This window comes from Pantherophis guttatus, chromosome 2 (genome assembly GCF_059756535.1).
Source record: "Pantherophis guttatus breed Tessera chromosome 2, ASM5975653v1, whole genome shotgun sequence".
In the NCBI taxonomy this organism is placed as follows: Eukaryota; Metazoa; Chordata; class Lepidosauria; order Squamata; family Colubridae; genus Pantherophis; species Pantherophis guttatus.
Window position 1 is genome coordinate 38527588 of NC_142064.1, and position 23206 is coordinate 38550793.

Genomic DNA, 23206 nt, shown 5'->3' on the forward strand with positions numbered 1-23206 from the left:
ATGAAAACAATGTGCCAGGGAGAAAGCCACATTTTACTTATCGTATATTTGAATATTATATTCTGTTGTTCAATTGTGAAATTAAAATTATTGGCATGTTTTCAGCCCTTCAAGATTTCCATTTCAAACTCTTAATATGTTTTTGCAGATGTTAAAATAGAAGAATAGCAGAACAGCATGGTAGTTTGCTGCCATGCCACAAATTAAATTTCCTTCAGGTTTTGGAATTATTATTATTTTTTTTTAGTTTTAGAAACTGTTTGTTAAATGAAGGAAAATGTAGTTTTGCCAGAATAATTTAATCCCAGCCTCAGCCTTTCACTGACAATTAGTTAAGCAACACAAACCCTAACTGTAATAATATTACTCATGTCCTACTTTGATAGTCTGCCCTGCTTGCCAAAATGACAAGTAGGAAATTTGAAAGCAAAATACTAAACCATTTATGAATATTTGGCAATTCCTCTGAGTTTTGTCTCTTAAATTCTAATATTGGGTGGAGGTGCGTTAATATTCCTTCCTTATTTTCAAACATTCCAGAACATTAAAATTGATTCTTCACATTTATAAACATGACTTGCCATCCAAGCAATTTTGTTGTCAAAAATTAATAGTAGCCAAACTGAATGTACAGTAACTTATAATGAACAACTGGCATAGAGAGGTAAAATTGGATCCAACTCTTTAATTCCTAGTTAAGGACTGCATTTTATGAGATGAGTTCTATGAAGTTGATATTGAGTCGTTCCAGTTCTTGGATCTAGGAGAAGAATAAATTAGGCTTTCAAATTTGAAGATTGTAGACAGCTTGAATGAACGTGTTTCCTGATATAACTAGCAGTCAGCTGTAATCCCACTGTGTTGGCTAAGACTATGTTGCTACTACATCTGCCATTTTTCTCTCTATAATTTCTCTTCTTCCTATAAATATTGAATGGGAGAGGAAGACATATAAAGAAAATGGACAAGTATGAAAATTTTACTCAGTTTTTCTCACTACATGTAAGTTCACAAGTGAGGAAGCTAAGGAAGGTTGCACTAGTCCATTGCTTTATCACAGATCTTATTACATGTGTATCTACTACATCTTTTTGTTGATTTATATTGTTTCCATTCAGTCCTATATATATGCCATATTTAAATTTGCAACCAAATACTTTTACAAACAGTAGCATAGTAATTTATTGTGTCTTGTATCTAATTTCTGAACTACTTCTCTTTTTGCGCATTTAGAAATGCGCTGAAAAAATTAATTGTTGAAAAATGAACTCATTATTCATTAGTTACAAGTATTAATATTGTAAATGAAAACAGATAATTCTTTGATTCAGTTAAATTTTGTTTTGTATGGTTAAAACATGAAAATCATGTATTGGAGAAAATGCCACAGGTTATTTATGATATATTTGAATATTGTATTCTGGTATTCAATCATTAAATTGAAATTATCGGCATATTTTCAGCCAATTCAAGATTTCCATTCCAAACTCTAAATTTATTTTTCAGATGTTAAAGTAGAATTTGGGGGTGTTACTTGGAACTCTGACAAGAATAGCATGGTAGTTAGCTCCCGTGCCACAGATTAAATTGCCTTCAGTTTGCCCTTTGCACCCACTCTTGGCCTTGTGAAAGGGACCCAAAACTGGTTCTGCCTCCTGGTCTGTGGCTCCAATAGAGACATGTCATTCTGGAGGTGGTTAATGAACTTGATTAAGACCCCACTTCCACACACACACACACCCTATGTAGAGTTGTGTAGTGTTCAAATATTAAGCAAGAAAGTTGCCTTAGATATGGTAATGTTTGCTATAACTGCTGATGGCTTTTTAAGGAAACCATGCCTTTCCCTTGTCTCCTACAATACCTTCATGAGCCCAGGAAAATGTATTTTTTGGTTAAGATACATTAAGGAGACAGTAACATTCTCTCATTGCTTCCTTATCTCAAATGTACCTTCTGAAACTTACTGACTTAAATGTGTGCTTTTCTGGGCTTGAACCCTTACCAGGTAAAATCAAGAAAAGATACATATCTTTAAGGAATTGCTGATAGGTACAGCAATCATACTCATATCAAATCCAAACATTTTTACCTCTTCAGATTTTAATTTTGCACACTTTGAGTCAATAGAACTCACTGATAATATTCAGGGGCAAAGTCATACAAGAATTCAAAAAAAAATCCCAAAGGAGGAAAACACTCTTTCACAAATCTTCATTGACCATTTCCTCCGTTTTTTACTTTTTTTTGTTGTTGTTGATGCTCCCACTGCCTTTACATTTATCTCATTGATTTCATAAATTCTCTTAAATTAAACTTTATTTCTTCAGGTACAGATGCCTCCAGATGCTGCACATACTCAGTTATTTAAAATCTCTGGGAAGAAACATGCTCTGCATGCCCCTATTCAGATAAGAATATATAGTTTTGCAGAATTATAATTATTTTGTTATTATTTTTATTTCTTTATTATTCTTCATTGGCCAAGTGTGATTGGACATACAAGGAATTTGTCTCCAGTGCATAAGCTCTTGGTGTTCATACAAATAAAAATGTGATATAACCATAAGATACCAATATGAGAAGGTAGTAGGAAAGATAAGAAGGATAATAAATTTAATAAATAAATTTAAATTTAAACATCTAGAATATATTATCTTAGTAAAGTGTAAAATATGAAGAAATATCTTCCTTTTTATGCAAAAGTTGTGTTAGAGAAAATAAAATATGGCACTGTTAGCGGTAAAAAAGAATGCATAAAATAATGTAGGTGTTAATACTATGATTTGTCACACAGTCAGCTAGCTGTTCAGACTGAATATGGCATTTTGTCTGCCTATCAAATCTTTCCCAAGAACTTTGGAGATGTGGATATTTAATGGTATTGCAGATATTGTCACAAGTAAAGCTGGCTTTTGCAGGTGACTGATGAATGTGAATTTATCAATGCCATGGTGTTCAAGGTTCAATTAAGAGCCTTGGTGGTGCAGCAGACTAAAGTGCTGTTAAGTAGCACCAGCTGCCTGCAATTACTGCAAGTTCAAATCTCACCAGGCTCAAGGTTGACTCAGCCTTCCATCCTTTCGAGGTAGGTAAAATGAGGACCCGGATTGTGGGGGCAATAAGATGACTTTGTATAAAAAAGAACACTGCTGGGGGGGGGGGGGCAAAGCCCTGCTAAGCAGGTATATACAAAAGTATGAAGTACAATTGCTTAACGCATTGTAAGCCGCCCTGAGTCTCCGGAAAAGGGCGGCATATAAATTGAACCAATAAATAAACAATAAATAAATAAGTGGTACTGCAGTTGTTTTGGGATTACAGCCAAGGCGCTTAAGCACTATTGATAGTGCTAATACTATAATATTGCATTTATTTAATTAGCTGTATACTATTTCCTACTGTTACATATACTAAAGTAATTTGCAGATAATTGAAGTGCAAATAATAGATTAAAACAATCTGAATCATTTAAAATTGTATATAAAATTTGAAAAATTAACGAATGCAAAATAAAATAAAATCCAAACCATGCACACCACATTTATATAGGTAAGATATTTTGAGGGAAGCATTGCCTAAAACAAAATCTTCATCTATTCCCATCTGCCAGTCAGTCTTCCTTAATGTCTCCCGCATTTCTGTATGATGCAATTATACTATTTGATTGCTGTTGGATTGTTGAGCCATTTCTTGGCTAGTCACCAGTATACTGTGGAAATGAATAATCCTGTTAGTAATGGCTGAATATATTAGCCTGCAACCTGAGACAGTTGACAACCTCATTTATAAATATTTGGTTCTCAAACTTTTATAAAGCCCTCTTTGAAAGTCATCAGATATCTGGGGTTCTTCCTTATCTCTTTGCCTTTTTCAAAAATAGCATAGCAGCCAAGTACTTAGCAAGTAAACTTCAGCCTATTTTTCATGTTTTAAAATGTGAACTGACATGAATTGCCAGTAAAGCCTGAAGTCTGTCAGCTGGCACAGTTATTTCTCCTGACTGCAAACAGGTCTCTAGAGTCTCATGCAGACCCTCTCTCCGAACCTAATGTTGAAAGCTTTTAAACTTGGAATATGCAAGGTAATAAATATGCTTGTTTGCTTATCTGCTTAAAAAATAGCAAGGAGTAGAAAACAAAATCAATAAAAGTAGTACATATTTTGTAAGTATAAAAGGATCTTTTCCTTTTCTTGTGTTCTGTTTTTAACTCTTTTGCTCTTTAAGGCAGAGAGACTTGCCTTTATTTATTTTAATTTAATTTAATTTCTATGGCCACCTCTTCTCTTTGAGAGCATGGGAAGAAAGTTTAGAGATAAAGATTAAAAGTGGACATTTCAACTGGAGAAAAGGTTGAAGTATGTGGCGAATACAGTATTAATTTGATGAGATAAGAGAAAGGTGGGAAGTACCATGTTTTCCCGAAAATAAGACCCTGTCTTATATTTTTTTGAACCCTGAAATAAGCGCTTGGCCTTATTGCCATGTGCTCAAAAGCCCGATTAGGCTTATTATCAGCGGATGTCTTATTTTCGGGGAAACAGGGTAGTAACTTCTTGCATCATTGCAATTGTTGGGAAAACAGAGGATGGTCTGAGAAGAAAAGGAAAGACAACTGATGCAATCATCACTAAAAGGGAGTTTGGACTTGTTAGTGAGGCCACTTGGGAACAATTGTTGCTCTTGCTGCTGCTGCTGCTGTCTTGACTGCAAGATATTTTCTACAATTTTTTTGTGGAATATTATAGAACCTGTCATGTATGACAGGTCAATTATATCATCACCATCGTCATTATGATGTAGAATCAAAATTTTATGCAAAAATTCCTCTTTTTTCTGCAGGCAGTATAGAAATGGCTATTCTGGATATTTCTTTCTTGTATTTCTATTAAGAGTAGAACAGAAGAGATCTTGGATTTTAAAGACTTGTTCCTTCTAAGCAACTGGCAATTTTACAGATTTCCCTGCCTTATGCTTTCTTGCCTTATATCTAAGCTAAAAAGGCTTCTTCCAGAGATCTGTTCCAGCAAAGAAGACTAGTGGCAGAAATAGGTGGAAGTCTCTTTGCTATCCACAGTGAGAAGCAGAAAAGGGCCAGGATAGGAAGCATAAACTGCAGAATGAATATTCTGATTTCCTCAGCTCGGAAAGTTAAGCAAGTGGGGTCCCAGAAGCTTCCCTCACTTTTAGGAATATGCTGACCCCCATATCTGGCTATTTCCCAAAGTGGTTGGAATGGCTTTTCTGAGAGGTATTTGGTGACTAATGCAGAGGCTTTGCTTCCCATCTGTAAAAAGTGAAGAAAATGCACTTGACAGAGAAAGGGAAGACCTGTTACCAAGGCAATGAACAGATAAACATTGTAAAAGCATCTAAGACAAATATAACCCAAATTCACACAAAAATCAAAGGAGAAGTATATTCATGATTTGGTAACAATAGGCAATCTTAATAAAAGTAATTTTAGGCAACTGAGCATCTCCTTCTTGGTTTGATCTACCTTGTAGGGCATGCCATTATATGATTGGCAAGTGCGCTATTTTTAATTTTATAGAGGTTTTATGAGCTTTATGATGATTATGGATTTTTGCATTTTTATTGATTTGTGAAACATCTACTGATGAGTAACTCTGGTGGTATAGAAATATCAAAGATAGATAAGTCTGTTGGTCCAGGTTTATCGAAAGTCCTATTTCACAAAGGACAGCTTTATGTTTGAAGAAAATCCTAGTTGGATTATCTACACATAGTTTATCCGGTTTCAGCATATACTCCCATGAGCGGTATTGCATTTCTATTTAAATGCAATCATATCATCACCATTGTCATTATGATGCAGGATAAAAATTTTATGCAAACATTCCTCTTTTTTCTGCAGGCAGTGTAGAAATGGCTATTCTGGATATTTCTTTCTTGTATTTCTATTAAGACTAGAGCAGAAGAGATCTTGGGTTTTAAAGACTTGTTCCTTCTAAGCAACTGGCAATTTTTCAGATTTCCCTGCCTTATGCTTTCTTGCCTTATATCTAAGCTAAAAAGGTTTATAAGAGCAGTTATTTACTAAAGTATGCTGATGTCATTTTTAAACAGATTGTTTTCAATGCAGAAACAATGAAGTAAGTGTTCTATACAGTTTTATTAATGGGACATTTTTTCACTCCTGCCTCATAGTAGCCTGCTCCTTTAAGATAATTCGTGAGTGTTTTTACTTGCAGAGAAGGAAGGAAAGCAAGGATGTAGGGGCTCATTACATTTCTATGCTGTGTCCCCTTATGTCAACCAAATGGTAGCAATTTTGAAAGTATTTCAATATATTCTTTGATATTCAAATTGATCTTTACATCATATGTTATTAGAGACACCTGCTGCCACTTCTGTGTTCAAAGGCATATTGAAATTCTCTCTTAATATGTTTTTTATTGGCTTTGATGATTTTTTTGTCTTCAGTTTTTAGCGTATTTCACCAAAAGCAAAACTTTTTTTGAACAACTTGACGGTAGTGGTGGTAGTGGAAACTGGAGAGGAATTAGATAATTCAAATGAACAGTATGACAACCTAGTTTGCACACAAATTTTTTTTTGTGTTTATGTAAGCTAAACAGAGGTAAAATGGGATCAATTATAGTAAGAATATTTCTCCCTATATTACCACTTCCTTTGAAAGTGCCATTCCTTTGAAAATAAACTAAATCAATCTGTTAGGATGATTTATACTCTTTTGCCTGCACAATATCCACCCTCAAATTGTAGCCTGCCCCGTGTTGCACTGATACCAACTTAACCCTAAGCCAGTTTAAGGCAAACCAGTTCAGATCAAGATATTTTGTCAGCTGCTTGCAAAATATTTACACTAAGCTTCTACTTTGGACACATTATGCATAGACCCAGCTTTCTGGAAAAGGCTCTAATGCTGGGAAAGGTAGAAAAAAGAAAAACAAAATCAAAGAATGACCAACCACTTGGTGACTTAGAGTGGCAATGAATGCATTATTAGAAGAAGGAAGGCAAATAGAGATGTCCCTATTGGAAGACTTGAAAGACCAGATTAAGGACAGATTGTCATAGAGAAAATTTATCTCTATGATTGCTAGAGTCAAAAGCAACTTGATGGAATATAGTTAATATCAGGCTACACCCAGACTCACACCAGCTACAATAATACAATAGTCTTGCTCTGCCATCCCAACTTTCTACTCAAGGACTTATATATGTTGAGTTCCCCCTCCCTCTCCCTCTCTCTCTCTCCCTCCCTCCCCCCCTCTCTCGATCATCTCTATTTATCATCTATCTGTATATGGTATACAGACACAAAGTTAAACATCAAATGCTCATAAATTAGGGACAACAACCATCTTTAAACTAAACATTTTTGTCTTGCTTTTCGCTCTACTATGATTTTTGTTAAACTCCTTTCTCAGTGGCCTTGCAATTATAACACAAAATACTTCTGGTTTACAATGGAATTCAGATTTTCTTTCCCTGAGCTACCTATTTCTTCACTCAGTTTTTTTTATTTTTAAATAAGTCCACTAGTGTACTGTTTCACACCAATCAAATAAGTAATACGATACAGTGAAACATTATTGTATTTAAATTCATTGGCTTCCTCTGTTCTTTTTTATTTAATTTTTAAAAAGATTACATATGCTATCGCATGACAATATACAATTCAGTTGTGTTTCCCGCTGATTTTTGTATTGATTTGCTCAGTTTGCATCAAATCAACTGAAAGGATTCATGTTTGTCATTTAATTACATCGGTAAAGAGTTCTGTTGATTGTTTCTGTTTTACTAAAACTGCGTATAGGACTGTTTTATTGCTCCTGAACAATTTTTTTTTGTTCCTTTTTTTGTTTTTTCATCTGTTTTGTTCACATTACTTTTGATTGTATTACTCCTCTTCCTGTGATATTTCAGTTTATTCTTTGGATGTTACTAACTGTTGCATGGTAGTATTATAAGTTACTGAGAATATGAACAGATTCAGTAGTATACAGTACTAACTAACTGACTAACTAAACAAATAAACAAACAAATATGCTTGTTTTTATACCTATGGAATGAAAGTAATGTAAATGTGGGACATGCATATCCTTCTGTTAGAAGAGTTGCCTTGCTATAAATCCTAACTAATGTTGGCATTAAAGATTTAAGAATACAGCTGTCTCTAGCCGTTTATCTAGAGAAGACTACATTTAGCCTTTGCTGTCTGCTGGCAACCTCTTCTCAATTGAGTTCATTAATTCTCTTGTCTATCCAAAACATTACTCTGTTTGTCACTCTTTTGGCTACCATTAGCTATTTAGAGGAGAAGAGCCAATTTCATCAGCCAATACTATTGATGGTAATTTTATGAAAGTTCGCCTGTGCTTCAAATAATGGACTAACTCATTATATTTTGTGCACATCTCTCCTTTGCTCCATTGGACAGAAGTGAAAAACAAGTTCCAGTACATGTATAATCACTTTCAAAGTATAATTATTTACATCTCTGATTATTTCTGCTCTTCCTTTAATGTGATAAATTGGTTGATCGAATAGTAAGATATGAACATACCTATAAAATTAAATTTACTTTATATAATGAGCTTGCAAATAATTTCTTTTCCATATAACAAAATTTTAAAAATGAATAACTTCATAAAAGCTACAGTTGTGATCATTCAAAATTAACATACCCATTAAAGATATTATATAATGTTAATTTTAATAAAATAACATTTTATTAGAAATAGCAGCAACAAAAGAAATTTGAGTGATGTATCTACATCTTTCCAGGTTTCATGTTATTACAGTGGTAAAGTCCCCTTTGAATAGAAGTGAACACACTGACATTAATTTCTCAGAAATACTATGGAACTAGCTTTTCCAGGATGATTTTTATCAAAAGACTAGCAATCCCCAAATCAGGAATTTGGTTCAACTATATTTGTAGCTGCCTTACAGCACAGATCAAGGCGAGCAAAAAGCCTTATATATTGAAGGTTGACTCAGCCTTCCATCCTTTCGAGGTAGGTAAAATGAGGACCCGGATTGTGGGGGCAATAAGCTGACTTTGTATATATAAAAAAAAGAACACTGCCTGGGGGGGGCGAAAGCCCTACTAAGCAGGTATATACAAAAGTATGAAGGCTATTGCTTAACACATTGTAAGCCGCCCTGAGTCTCCGGAGAAGCGCGGCATATAAATTGAACCAATCAATCAATCAATCAATCAATAAATAAATAAGGGTTTGTCTACCTAGTCCCGCCTTTTCCATGAAAGCCAGCTGGGGGAATTTAGGCCAATCATTCTCAGCCCAGCTTCCTCACAGGTTGGTTGTTGTGGGAAAAGAGGAGGAGGAGGAAGCTGTGTTGGATATTTGCTGCCTCAGTTATTTGTAAAAATAATAAAGACAGAATATAAAGAAATCTCTCTCTCTCTCTCTCTTTCTCTCTCTCTGCGTGTGTAATCTTTATAATTATTTATCAATATGTCACTTCCTGGTGATAAAGTTGATGTCTGTCAACTTTAGGTTGATGTCTGTCATGTGCTAATATTTTAATGTGTCACACAAACAAATAGTACTGAAATCTGCAGAATTGTTCTTATATACCACTCAGTTCTATTAACTTAAAATATGTCTTGTTTTTGTGGATTTAATGACATAATTATAAAGACTGAGAGTCCTTTCATATGACCATAATGATCTGGGAAAGCTAGCACTCCTATCTATTACAGAAAGTTGTCATTAAGCAATACCTGTATATGTCATGGTATATGAGAAAGACCTTGATAGATGGTGCAAAGAAATGAGAATGATGAGATAAGAGAGGACATAACCTACAGCTGCATAATGGGTGGAGAAAACAACTCAGAAGGGACCTTCCATAGGTTCTCGTGCTGTTTAGGAGAAGGTGGAAGATTTGAACTTTCAGATTTGCAAATTAATATCAGCCTTCCTTGATAAACCAGACATGAGACACCACCAGATGAGCTAACTCTACTTTATTGTAAAACTACATTAACAGGACCTTGCAAGTAAAGAATCTCTATGTAAAAAAAAAGTCTCCGTAATTTATCCAACTGCCATTGATTTCATAACATAAAAATATAGTACAGCTATTTTAAAATCCTGAACAAATAAGTTCTGTTAATTTCAGCAATTTCCTACTAATTAAGTCCTCCCTGGACCTACATAAATGGTTACTCCAAAATATAAAATGAAGGTTGGTTTTGCCCCTGGGATTATTCAGCATGCATAATGAAAACAGGTTTTACAGCATAAACAACAATGTGCTTTTACTTAAGGAAAGATTGCAAATGAGAGCTTTCCCTGTGTTAGCAAATTATAAGCATATTATTGTTATTTATTTTTCAAAAGAGAAAACCACACATCTTCAGCTTTAAGTGAAACGTTTATGCTTGGCAAATATTATCCATCTTTTTTTCCTAGAAGGGCAGTAGAGGAATTCATTTCATAAAACAATAATTAAATGAATCAATTAAACCTTGAAAAAAGAAAGGAAAATGGGAAAAGCCTTCCTCATCAATATACTCTGTACTGCAGTCGTAACTTACTTCTGTATCAAGTTTATTCCTACTGTATCAGCTATAAATTTGGTGGCACAGATAGTCTTAAAACTCGTTTGTTTAATGACAGTTTGGACTTACAGTGACACTGAAAAATGTGATGTACAATCAGTTTCACACTTACGACTGTCACAACATCCTCATAGTCATATGATCAAAATTTGGGCCCTTGGCAACTGACATGTTTTTATGATGGCAGCATCCCAGGGTCATGTGTTCATCATTCTTGACTTTCCGAGCCAGCTTTAAACAAAAAAAGTCAATGGGGGAAGCAAGAGTCGCTTAATAACCTCATGATTCAGTTAACTGCAGTGATTCACATAACCATGACCAAAAAAAAATTGTTGTAAAATTGGATATAACTCTTGCTTAGCAGCAGAAATTCTGTTCCCAAATGTGGTTGTAGGTTGAGAACTACCTCCACCCACCCACCCACCATTTTTCACTATTTTGCAGTATGCAGAATTTAGACAAGCCTGCGATGACAACGTTCAAACAAAACCGCTTTATACATTTTGGAATGGGAGAGGAGATAAGCATATACAGTACCTAATAGCTATAGATTTATTGATAGGTGCAATTGTCAGGGCAGCTCATATATAGCAGAAACTGAAAGTATAAAAGCACATTGTGATATATGCAGAAGTGGGATAGAAGAATCGAGGCCGACGATGTCCTTTCATGCCTGCAGCATGTTTGGTTGTTTGTATTTGCAGTGTGTAGGGTTTTTTCCCCCTTCAAATGTCATCATGCACTGATGATGTTACCTAGTTTAGTAATGAAACACATGCAAGAAAACAGCGAAGCTCAGAGAGCACCAAGGACCCCACAGTTCAACCCTGAGCTACAAATATTCTCTTCCATTGGTAGTGTTATCTGGTTTCTGTATGTCTGTAGTTCCACTTATGTTCACACAAGTTCTATTGAGTTGAGTTGCAGGAACTTCAATAAAACATTCAAGTATCAACAAATCTCGGGTTAGAATATCATTATTTTTCCAAGAAGTAATTCTATACCAAGAAAGTCTTTGAGAAGGTCACAGAAGAACATGATTGAGTTATTTCAAGATGATAAAATACAGCAAGGGCAAATTATTAATCTACCTGCATTTCACAAAGCATTCTTCTGTGAGATCTGCCTCTGTTTGCAGACAGGAAATTAGCTTCCAAGTTAAATAATTTACTCCCTGCAAGTTTATTAAGAATTGATGGTAGCATTCCTGTCTGCAAGACTAACCCACTACAGAATTGGATAGCCACTCTTTCCAAAGTGAATTACTCTTTCCCACAGATGGGAAAAAAACAACCCACCTGACATTTTAAGGAGCTTTGTTAATCTTTGTGTATAAATTATTGGCAGATGTTAGTTTAATGCTCATTAAACATTTACCTTGAACAACTATTTCGGAAGCTAATGGAAAATGGTGAACACTTTAGAAGGGGAGAAATGCAACCAGAGCAGGTTTTTCCTTTTCACATTTCAGAGGAAAGGAAAATGTCCATTTAAGGGCTAAGTACAAACTTTGTTTTTTGTATTTCATGAAATCATGTCTTATTCTTAAATGATTAAGAACTGGTATCATAGAAGCACTTGATGTGGAGCTACCTCTTAACTTTCTAATAAAGCTAAGCAGAGCTTATGCTAGGGAGGTTCTTGATATAAAATGTGTTTATGCATGATGAAATCAAGAATCCATCTAGTATTCTTTCATAAGACTTTTTTTTCCCAAACACTAATAGGGAAGTGTTGTACAAGTTTGTGCAATTTTTATGCATTGGCCTCAGCAACCATTGGGGAGGGACATTCATTCATTCATTCATTCATTTAAAAACTTTTAATAGAGTAAAAGGGAAATAAATTGAAAGGGAAAAAAGGACAGAAAGTGACAAATCGAAATTTCCACTGCAGGAATTTCATTATTCTTCCATTTTTGTGCATACAATAATTTTGCTGCATTATCATACACAAAATAAATTTACCATATTTTCTAATTCATTGTCCATAAGTACTAATAACAAAAATTCTCTTATTTATATTAGTCTTTAAAATTCTTTTCATCATTGCATGACTATATAGCCAAAATTTACTAGCTTTCTTACAAATCTATCATGCATGATAAAATGTCCCTTCATGGTTTTCACATTTCCAACACTGGTTTGAAATATCTTAGTACTGTTTTAATAATTTCTCTAGTGTCGTGTATCAATAATACATCATTTTATAATTTTTTCTCTCTTAAATTATGACACTGTAAATTTAATATCTATTACCCACATTCTCTCTCAAGTGTCCATCTCTATGTTATACCCCAACAATTAATCACCCATTTTCACATGAAATCTTTTATTTATTCTGTTACAAATCTTAACAAAAGTGTATGTTTTTTTCTATTACATATTCATCATTTGTATATTATTCAATTTCTATTTTGTGTTTTTCAATTCTAGTTAACTTTTTATCCAATTAAACCTTACTTTTAGCTGCTCATATGAATATCATTGAAAACTATGTCCTTTTGTAGTCAATTGTTCTCTTGAATTCATCTTAATTTCTCCATGCTTCTGTATTAATAAAATCTTAATATATTAACTCTTTATCACTGATGTTTCTGTTCTTTAAAATGCTTCATTTGCTGAAGTCAATAACAATCTGAGCTTGTATTTTTTCCATATTCTAAATATGCCACATACATAATGATTTTTTTTAAATCCACATTAATTTTTTTGTACAATAAAAGCCTACCAACCAAATTTCAGGTTATGATCTTCCAATTCTTACATTTTTTTTATTTCTCAGCAAGACCCATTCTTTCATCCAAACTGCAAAATACATTTAACTGATCGGAAGAAAGCATGAAAAGGCAATAATGCATTGAGGACCCAGATTGTTGGGGGCAATATGCTGACTCTGTAAACCATTTAGGGCTGTAAAAGCACTATGAAGTGGTATATAAGTCTTAAGTACTATATTCCTTTCCTTGGTCAGTTTTTTTATCTGATCCTACAGAACAAACAGACTCAGCTGAGAAATAATAGAGCAACAATAGTTTTAGTGTTGCTGAAATTTAGTGTTTAAATTTAAACTCATTTAAAATGCCTAGTGTCTTAACCACTGCACCAAACTGACTCTCAATTCATTATTATTACCTTAAGAAACTAACATGAAAATATACATCTTATAACCTCATTTTTTAAATTACATTTAGAATGATATATTAATACACAGCACTTTTTCTATTGTGCAAAGGTACGAAGGCTAATCAGTTTAATTAAAGTCTCTAATTCTGACCATGTAAATTTTTACTATAATTTAAAATGATAGTTTAAATTTAGAGAGACGGTTTGGTGTAATGGTTAAGGCGCTAGACTAGAAACTGGGTGACCATGAGCTCTAGTCCTGCCTTAGACACAAAGCCATTTGAGTGACCTTCACCCAGTCACCTTTCGCCCTAGGAAGGAGGCAACCACTTCCAAAAACCTTGCCAAGAAAACTGCAGTCCCCAGGAGTTAACAATGAGTCAAAGGCTTCATGATAATAAATAATAATACTCATTAGATGGACAAAAAAGCCAAATCTAGCTTGAACATCTGGCTGACTGTGCAACGAACCATAAATAATAATGGATTAAATTTAGTATAATTACCTGCATGTTTAAACTTCCAATTTTCTCTCTCCTGTATATTTAGTCGGCCTACTGCAGAGAATCCTCTTCATGCAAAAGGAGCTTTGCAATACATACATGAGGGAAAGAAAAGTCTATTTGTCAATAATCCCTATTGCACTGGTAGATAAGCACCAACAGAAAAAAGATAATTAAAAGGAAACAGGGATTTTCCCAAGAAAATTAACAGTTGCTATATAAAGTAAATGCTGAATTAATTGGCACTGAGTAATTAAAAATAATAGACTTGTGTGGTTAACTACCTATGTTCAGCAAACATAAAAAGCAGATACCATATTAGTAAAAGTTTGATTTGGATAGTGTTTAGTTTATTTAATAGTCATATCTATACATATCATAAAAGTATGAAGGTTTCTACATCTAATCCTAATATTATTTTAATCACAGACTATAGAAAATTATTAAATTTCAGTCTGGAATTTGCACATATGCTTTGTTAAATTGGCACCTAGAGAAAGTATCTAGAAATTCCAGACACCTTCTGCATAAAGGTGCTGTGAGTAAAGCAGGTGCTTCTTTTTTTTAACCAAACATTTCTGCCAGATGTTGATACCTATGATACTTTAGTTACTCTAATCTTTAGAAATAGTATGAATAAGCAACTCTTCTCCTCTGGCTCTTTGTTTTCAACATCACCAGGTATCTTTTTAAACACCTGATATTCTGTCATGGACGCATGAAGCAGATAGCCATCCCTTACATCCATCTTTTTGGGTAGTGCCAAACATGAGGTTTAGGTTGGTTGGTTGGGTATTTTTAGGTGAAATTTCAATTAATGCATTGTACTTTACAGTGTTGATAGATTTTTCCCACTCTACTACCACCACTTTCCCCAAAATATGAGCTATTCCTAAAGCCAGGGATAGTTCCCTCCTAGAAATATTTGATATAGAACTCTCCATCCCCCCCCCCCCCAGCCAAGCTATACGGTATGAGATTTCATTAGTTTGCTTGCCTTTCTTGAATAAGTACATAACAAGAATATAAATACTGCTTTGGAATCTTTCCTCTGTGGAAGCCACATTGAGAACAAATGGCAACAAGAGAGAAGAAGGAATTAGTCATCTTGTACAATTGTCTGTCTCTTTATTTTTATTGGTTGTTAAAAATGGCTAATACTAGAAGAGAAGATAATTGAGAACATAATAGAGGATGTGTTCTTTTTCATTAATATATATCACATATATATATATCACTTTCTCCAAGTTTCCAAATAGAGTCCTCACTTGTTGCTTCCAAGCAGTCTTAGTTTAGATAATCTGAGTGTTTTAGGGTCACTATTGAACCTGAGATGAGTAAAATCTAACCCAGAGCTTCATATTGGATGAACATCAATATCTCACTAGCAGGACAGAGACCAACTTGAGTAGAATGAGGTGGAGATAATTTATCCCAGACTTGTATTTCTGAGTTTTTTTACAAAACAGCAGCCAAATTTAGGACCAAATGTAATAACTCCAGTCAACTGTGGTTCTAATCACCTTTGTCAAATGCATGAATATATATTAAAATAGGTATAATAACTGAATGAAAATGATTGAAAATTTCAGTTCGAGCAGGTTGCTGTGCGAAATTGACTTGGCATTTTCATTCCTGGAGTTCTACCTAAATATGCAAATAATGTTTTAGTCCAGTCTCTCTCCCCCCGCCCCAGTTTACTACCCTCCAGATGTGTTAGGAATAATGATCAAATCCAAGACTATGGAGAATACTTCAATCAATTGGACTGTTGGTGAGAATTTGTATCACCCCATGAATAAGCATATAGATTGTTGCTTTGCATAGTGATGGGAAGCAAAAGTCCATAGCATCTGAAAACTCAACATAGAATGCAAATACTCATTTATAACACAAAGCATTTCTTGGTAGAACACTTGTCAATTTCCATTATTTTTATGCAATGCACCATTAACTAATAAAGCACTAAAATTGAGAAACCAATAAAACCATGCCAAAAGGTTTCCAGGATATTTCTTCGAATTTCTAGGGAAACATTTCATAATACTTGAACCATGCTACAATATGTATCCTTTCAAATCCCATACTGGGAATTCAACAACAAAACTTTTTTTGAAAAGACCAGTAAAAGTGTCAGTCATTGATGGATATGTCAAATTGGGGGAAACCAAGTATTGTACACATACGTAGATCTTGTGTAAGATCTTGGCAAATTTAACCTATTATTTTAAATTAATCTTAATAAAGGCAAAATTATTATTGTAGCTGAAACTGACACATAACTTCTGCTTCAGGCTGAGATGTCAATGTATAGAGCTCCCTGGTTTAAGAGGGCCCTGGTTTAACCCTTAGTTAAGAATGGAGAAACGTGAAATATTTAACTTACTTTGTTCTGTCACATAGCCTCATTCCTGTCAGTATTAGGATAGGCACTATATCACATATGGTGGTTATTTGATTCTGTGATTTGTCTATTGAGATACTCACATTTGCATTTTCAGTTTGTGTAGCTCATTTCAGTTTTTAAAAAAACCTTAATACCTTAAAAAAAGCTTACTTTCTGTAAAAACAATGCAATTTTTGTTTTCATTCTTAGTGTTTTGGGCATAATTCATAGTCATGCATGTTTCCATATTTGGAATTATATTGATATTGGAAGACAGGTGCATTCATACATGGTTTCATTTTGGCCCCAATAATTTTAAATCAGTAAATTTAACTTCAGCCCAATATGGGAGGAGAAAGTGAAGTTGTGAAAGCACTTCAGAGTATTTGACCTTAGAAGTGTTGCAGTTTTCAGCCATTTTTGAGACAGGCAGGGGAACACTCTCCCCAGCAGGAGTAGGAGTTCCAGCGGAAGCCCTCTCTTTACTTGACTTAAGTGGGACTTGAGGTTGGGGGATTGTGAAGTGGAGTTTCAGAGGGGTTAAATTTGATGGCTGGTTTATGGATAGTTAGGCTGGTGGCTGTGTAGTGACATCAGAGCAGCCACAGGAATAAATGTAATGTGGCTGACTAGTAAGGAATTGGGGTACTAGAATCATGCACCATTCACAGTGATGATGAATAGAATACAAGAGAATGGTGTAGACAGGAGAGGAACTGCATTAATGTAGTGATATACTGAGGGAGATATTGCAGAAGACGAGTCAGGCTGCCTTTGGGGAATGGATGTCTTAGGTTACTCTTGTCCCCTAGCTTTAATCTGAGAAAATGGGGCTTTAGTATTTAGTGCCTTGAACTAAATAGATTTCATTGAAATCTTGCACGATTACAAATATTTTTTGTACAATGCCTGAGATATCTTTTCCGGTATATTATATGATTGAATTCGGAATTCATGTTGGCTCCTGATGTAATGCCTGATAAATAACTACATCAGTTGTTTTAAAAAATGGCTAACCCTAACCCTTTTGTGGTGGCCTAACCAGGTCTGACCTAGTTTAGCTGTTTTGAGATCAGTTAACAATGACGAGGTGCTGCCACCTGCTAAGAAGGTTACACAAAATTTTTAATGCCCGGATACCTTTAAAAAAAAACGGACAAGAACCACTTAAGAATGTATAGTCTATATACAGAATGTAAAGCCCAGGAACTTGAAATGTGATTTACTCTGTATTGTCAAAACAGTTGAAAATATTATAAATTGCATACGAGAATGTTTAAAACCATCCATAATATCATTTACTTTGTTGGTTGAATTGTTATTTTATATATATTTGGAATTAAGTAATATACTAAGCGCAAAAATGACACTATCCAATTCTATAGTTTAAGTGCTGTTTTTGCCATAACACAGCCCTAAGCATCTTTGAAAAATATTCTTTCTCTCCCAAATCTGAAGTCTGAATAAAGACTCCATAAAGTATATTAAAAAATAATGTTTTGCAATGTTATGCCTGCATTTAATTTCATTTAAAGTAAAATCATAAATTTATTTCATATATCTTCAACTTTAGACTACATTCCGCTCCATCAAAACCGACAGAGAGGCAACTGACCTTGAAAAGGGCAGAAGAAGAGAAAAGCACAGATGACCCCGAAGACCTCTTTGATGATATCTGACTTTTCTGGAAGAAGGCTACAATTTCACTACAAGCTGCTAAAAATGCAGTCAATTATCTCTTCTAAAGAAACTGTTTTACATGTGGCAGTGGAGGGAGTTATTTGTACTCTAAAATAATATTCAACTAGTGTTTTATCTTTTGCTAATAAAGGTTGTACCCATGAATCACTAACAGTCAACACTTTCCATTCAAGGCCTTACAAACTTCAGGAGGTTAATCTGCCTCCAGTTGATGTGAATGAGAAAGGTTAATTTATCCTCAGGATTAGGAAGGACAATTAGCAGACCATCAAAATGGCAGCAGTGAAAACTGGGAAGAAAGATGAAAGGCTGCAACCCATGACTTCAGGCAGAAAGGTGTTTTAAAATCTCTATAGTGGTTTTATGATTAACGAAAATATATTTCCTAAATTAAGAATAGATACAGTGTCTCATCCATTAGACAAATGTTTTCTTTCTGTTTGATCATCGCTTTTAAATGTCCAAAATGAAGTCTCTTGCTGCAAAGTTATTTTCAGGCCTTTACTCCATTTCCTTCTCAGTAATGGTCCCTAGCGACCATTGTTTTGAGAACAAAAGCAGTGACCCACAACTTCGACCAGCACTCTTGGAATATCAAAAGCAAGGGTTTCTATGACATTTTGGAGATAAGGCAATCTGTTGTAGATTGTTTTACATTTTGAGTTGGAGAATTCTTATGCATAAATAATATTGCCATAATAGGCCAGTTTGTCCCCAGTCTTATATCTGAGTATATTGAATTAAAACTCCCAGAACTCTCAGCCAATGAGGGAATTCTTCCAGTTTTAAATCTAGGAGATTGGGGAAAGTCTGCACAAAACTTTGAAAAAAGCTTATGATAATAGATTAATTATTAAAATGGTGAATTAAGTTTGAAAATATTCACGTTCTATTCTCAGCTGTCAAATATCACTACGGAACAACTTTGAACTAGCCACCATCTTTACTTACTTCACAGGATTGTTATGGATTAAAAAAAAGAACTGATGGAAGTTTGCTATGTGTATTATTTTGATATAGAGCAAAAGTAGGATTATACATTAATGAATAAGAAAATGGGCACATATGTATACTGTGGGGACTCTGGGAGGCACATGACAACATGTATTTAATGACGTCATGCAAATTATACAATTTATATCTTGGTTAATGGCATTTGTTCAGCAACTTTTTCAATGACACTGAATGAGGAGACTTCTGGCTAGTCCTTGAAATTGCATTGCAACATCTCTGTAGTTTCATGATTTTGATTTAAGCACTTAGCAGCAATTAGTTCACAATGATGAGAGTTGCCTCTTGTCACTGTCATGTGCTCGCCATTTGCAACCTTCACTGTCAGCTTCTCACAGTCAATGGGAAAGCTGGCAGGAGATTGTCCATGGCAATCACATCATGCTACACCAATTGACCATGTGGGATTTACCTGATGGTTACAACTGAAATTTATGAACGAAGGCAAATGTACATGTCTCATGATCTCTCATTCTGGTGAGAGAGAAGTTCCCTGAGAATGGGCTCCAGCACGAGTCTGAAAACTCAGAGAAACCCAGATTGGGCCCTACAAGAACTGAAATTGCTGGAACAGCTATTATTAAGATGGTATAGTCATGTGACATCACACTTTACAACCATGTTGGTTAGCGACAGAGCTTCCAATCCTGACTAGCTAATTGAGAACTATTTGTACTTGTCTCAGACCTCATAGCCCATATATGTAATTGAAGCATTTGAATGATGATATCACACCCATGCCATTTGATGTCAACACAAGTTTGTTACAGACATCACTAGGAAGACAGGCCAAATTAGAAATGTAGAAAGCCACTAGAAGCCAGATTGCCACTGAGTTGAGCCTATCTTTTATTTTATGACCTTAAATTTATTTTTTCAATCTGAAGGGTATTTTTCTGCTTGTTTTTCCCACTACTTTTACAAAGTATGTGACCTTTGAAAAATTGCCTTGACATTTCATATAAACACAGCCTCTTGGTGCTTTGTTCAAGTATTTTACTATGGAAATTATCCTAGTGTTAAGCATTTATGCAAAATACTCCTATAAGAAGTAATTTTAGGTCATTTCAATACTTTCTTAATTACAGAGCAGCTGAATACTCAATTCTGCATATAATTCTGGTTATGTGTACTTAACCTGTATCTTCTGTTGGATAAAACTTTTGTGTTGTTGTTCTATTTTATTTCTGTAAGCCTTGAATTTTCATTCTCCTCTCCCCACAACTAAGATTTTTTTCTTTCTTTTAATAAGACAATTAAAATACAGTTTTAAGTATTAGCTTTGTTTTAATGGTAACCTGCAAGTAGTCTTCAATGGAGCAAAATAGTTTTTAAAAATGTCTGGAATGCTGAAAGAAGTTACTTCGAAAGAACCATCCATGAGAATAAAATATTATCTGCAAACAATCGCATTGGATTTTTTTTATAAAAGGATAGTATAAAAATAACCCCTAATTCCTACAATTTTTCTCAAAAGAAGTGTCTTGGAACAAAAAATAGTGTAGATAAATAGCAAGGAAGTCAGCCATTTGGCTATTATTATTGTCTATCTGGAGCAAGGGAAAAAGATGATCCTATGAATATGAGGAAAATGGAGCAGATGTCCAGTTTTCTTTTAAGAGAACTGACTTGGTCATATGATGTTTCCCAGATACCAGACACAATTTAAAGAATTTTAGCTGCAAATACGGCTTTTTATTGTACTACATACAAATGTGGTGTTCTTCTAACAACATAAAATGCTGAGTTATAAAAACAGCATTATTTAATCAGTGAGATTACTGTTTTGTTATGAAATGTAAACTCCAATTAGTAGTAAAGAGATCATTATCCCATTTCTAGAATTCTAATCTGGTAGATTACAGGTCAGGGGTAATTGGATCCAACTAGTAGGGCACTCTAAAGTGCTGCCCCGTTTCAGGAGAAAGGAACTAGAGAAGCTATAAATCACCTTTTGTAGTATCTTCTTAGAAGCTGTGTTAAGGAAAGTTTGCAGAGAATGCTGTCTTTGAAATGTTTTCAAAGTTTTCCCAAGATAGCTATCAATAATGAAATCTCATACCAAACCAAACCAAACTAAATGTAAAACAGCAACCATTGATAAATCCATGAGCCATAAACACATTGGGTTACTATACCAAGTAGAAATGAGTGCAATTAGTTTCATACAAAACTGATCTAAGTGCCTTGCTTCAACCAATGCTTGGGCAATTGACTTGAGCAGTATATGTGGACCTTATAATGTCATTTATGTATGTATGATCTAGTGCATGTTCTCATTTTTTTCAGAGGGGTACTGCCAGCATATTTGTGTAATAAAGTCATTTTAGATTGTCATAATTACCTGAAATTAAAGAATATGAGAACTTCAAACTGATTACATGGTTTTTCATAGAGACAGCACTCCAGTCCAGACCGGCTTCTGCCACCAATAGCTTCCCACCGGCCAGTTCGCTTCCACAGAAAGGTCTCCTCAGGGTGCCATCGGCCAAGTTATGTCGGCTGGCGACACCCAGGGGGAGGGCCTTCTCTATGGGAGCCCCAGCCCTGTGGAATGAACTGCCCCCGGAAGTGCGTAAGATCTCCGACCTCCGGTTATTTCGCTGTGCACTCAAGACCCTGTTGTTCCGCCAGGCCGGGCTATCAACATAATTTTTTAAATTGGGTGTTTTAAATTTCTGGGGTTTTAAATTGAGCCGAATTATTTAATAATTTTAAATTATTTTAATTGATGTTTGTCTTATGCTTTTAATAGGCTGTACACCACCCTGAGTCCTTCGGGAGAAGGGCGGTATAGAAATAAAATTATTCTATTCTATTATTCTATTCCACAGTTAAGACTGTCCACTGCCCATGGTTTCCTGTTTATAATGCCTCCATCATATCTGGATTGAGTCCTGCCTCAACCATTATTCTATATAAAATGAATGAATAAATAAATTATATTCAGTTGCATATGTGTATCATTTGTAACTATTTTTGTGTTTTCATGGTTTAATTATTGTGACACTTTGCCACCCAGACTCAATTTGAGATAGGTAAGTATAGAAATTGAATAAATAAATAAATTCCACAAATAATCGCTGTATCAACCTCTCTGTCAATGTGGTCTCCTCCAGATTCCTTTGAGTTGTAGTGACAAAGCTGTTCTAGGACAAGGAATTCTGAGAGTTGTCCCAAAACATTTCTGGGATACTTTTTGAGAGAGGTTGTACCAGCAGCTGATTTCAGAATTTCCCGGCATGATTGGACTACAAGCTCTACTTTTTAAAATGCATTGCAGAAATCTTGCAATCCTGAATAAACAATCGTGAATATGTCCTTGAGGAGAAACCTAGATCTACATATTTTTGAACACTGAATTTGACCAACTACCATACATAACACTTTTGTGGAAATTGAAAGGAAATTATTCTTACGAGTAAACTCAAGCACAAACGCAAATTAGTTCAAAAAGAAAGAAATTTAAACCTAGAATCTGTTTTTGGAACAAAACTCTTGAATCTATGAACTAATAACCCATTGTAATGATACAAGTCCAAATGTTTTTCTTGACCTTAAATAGTTGTTTCGTTTCTAGAATTAAAAAGACGTTTCCAGGAAACTTTATGTTCTGGTGCCATTAAACTTTCTGTAATTAAGCACTGGGTGTTTGGTGATGACTGTTGGAGTTGCCTAGTAACATCAGCAATGCAGTGATTCCCCTTTCACTCTATCCAGAAAAATGAACACTGCATGGGAAACAGCATAGAAGATACACTGCAGAATCTGGATACATTCAGCAAGAAGAGTCCGTATGCCAGATGATGTATTATGGAGTTCCTTAACTGACAAACAGAGGATGCTACTAGTTATGAAATCATAGGCTGTATGTCTAGACATACTCAAGTGTGC

At 34.7% G+C, this 23206-nt stretch overlaps 1 protein-coding gene across 4 annotated transcripts in view; it reads left to right on the plus strand.

Moving 5' to 3' along the window:
• The window catches only part of XRCC4 (X-ray repair cross complementing 4), a 101719-nt gene extending 80034 nt beyond the window's left edge, over positions 1 to 21685 (plus strand). For all 4 annotated transcript variants that reach the window (XM_034441235.3, XM_060690630.2, XM_034441234.3 and 1 more), the window contains one exon: positions 18174 to 21685. In XM_034441235.3, the coding sequence (XP_034297126.2) occupies positions 18174 to 18279 (106 nt within the window). In that variant the 3' untranslated portion in view covers positions 18280 to 21685. The remainder of the gene's footprint in view (positions 1 to 18173) is intronic.
• Positions 21686 to 23206: the final 1521 nt, after the last annotated feature.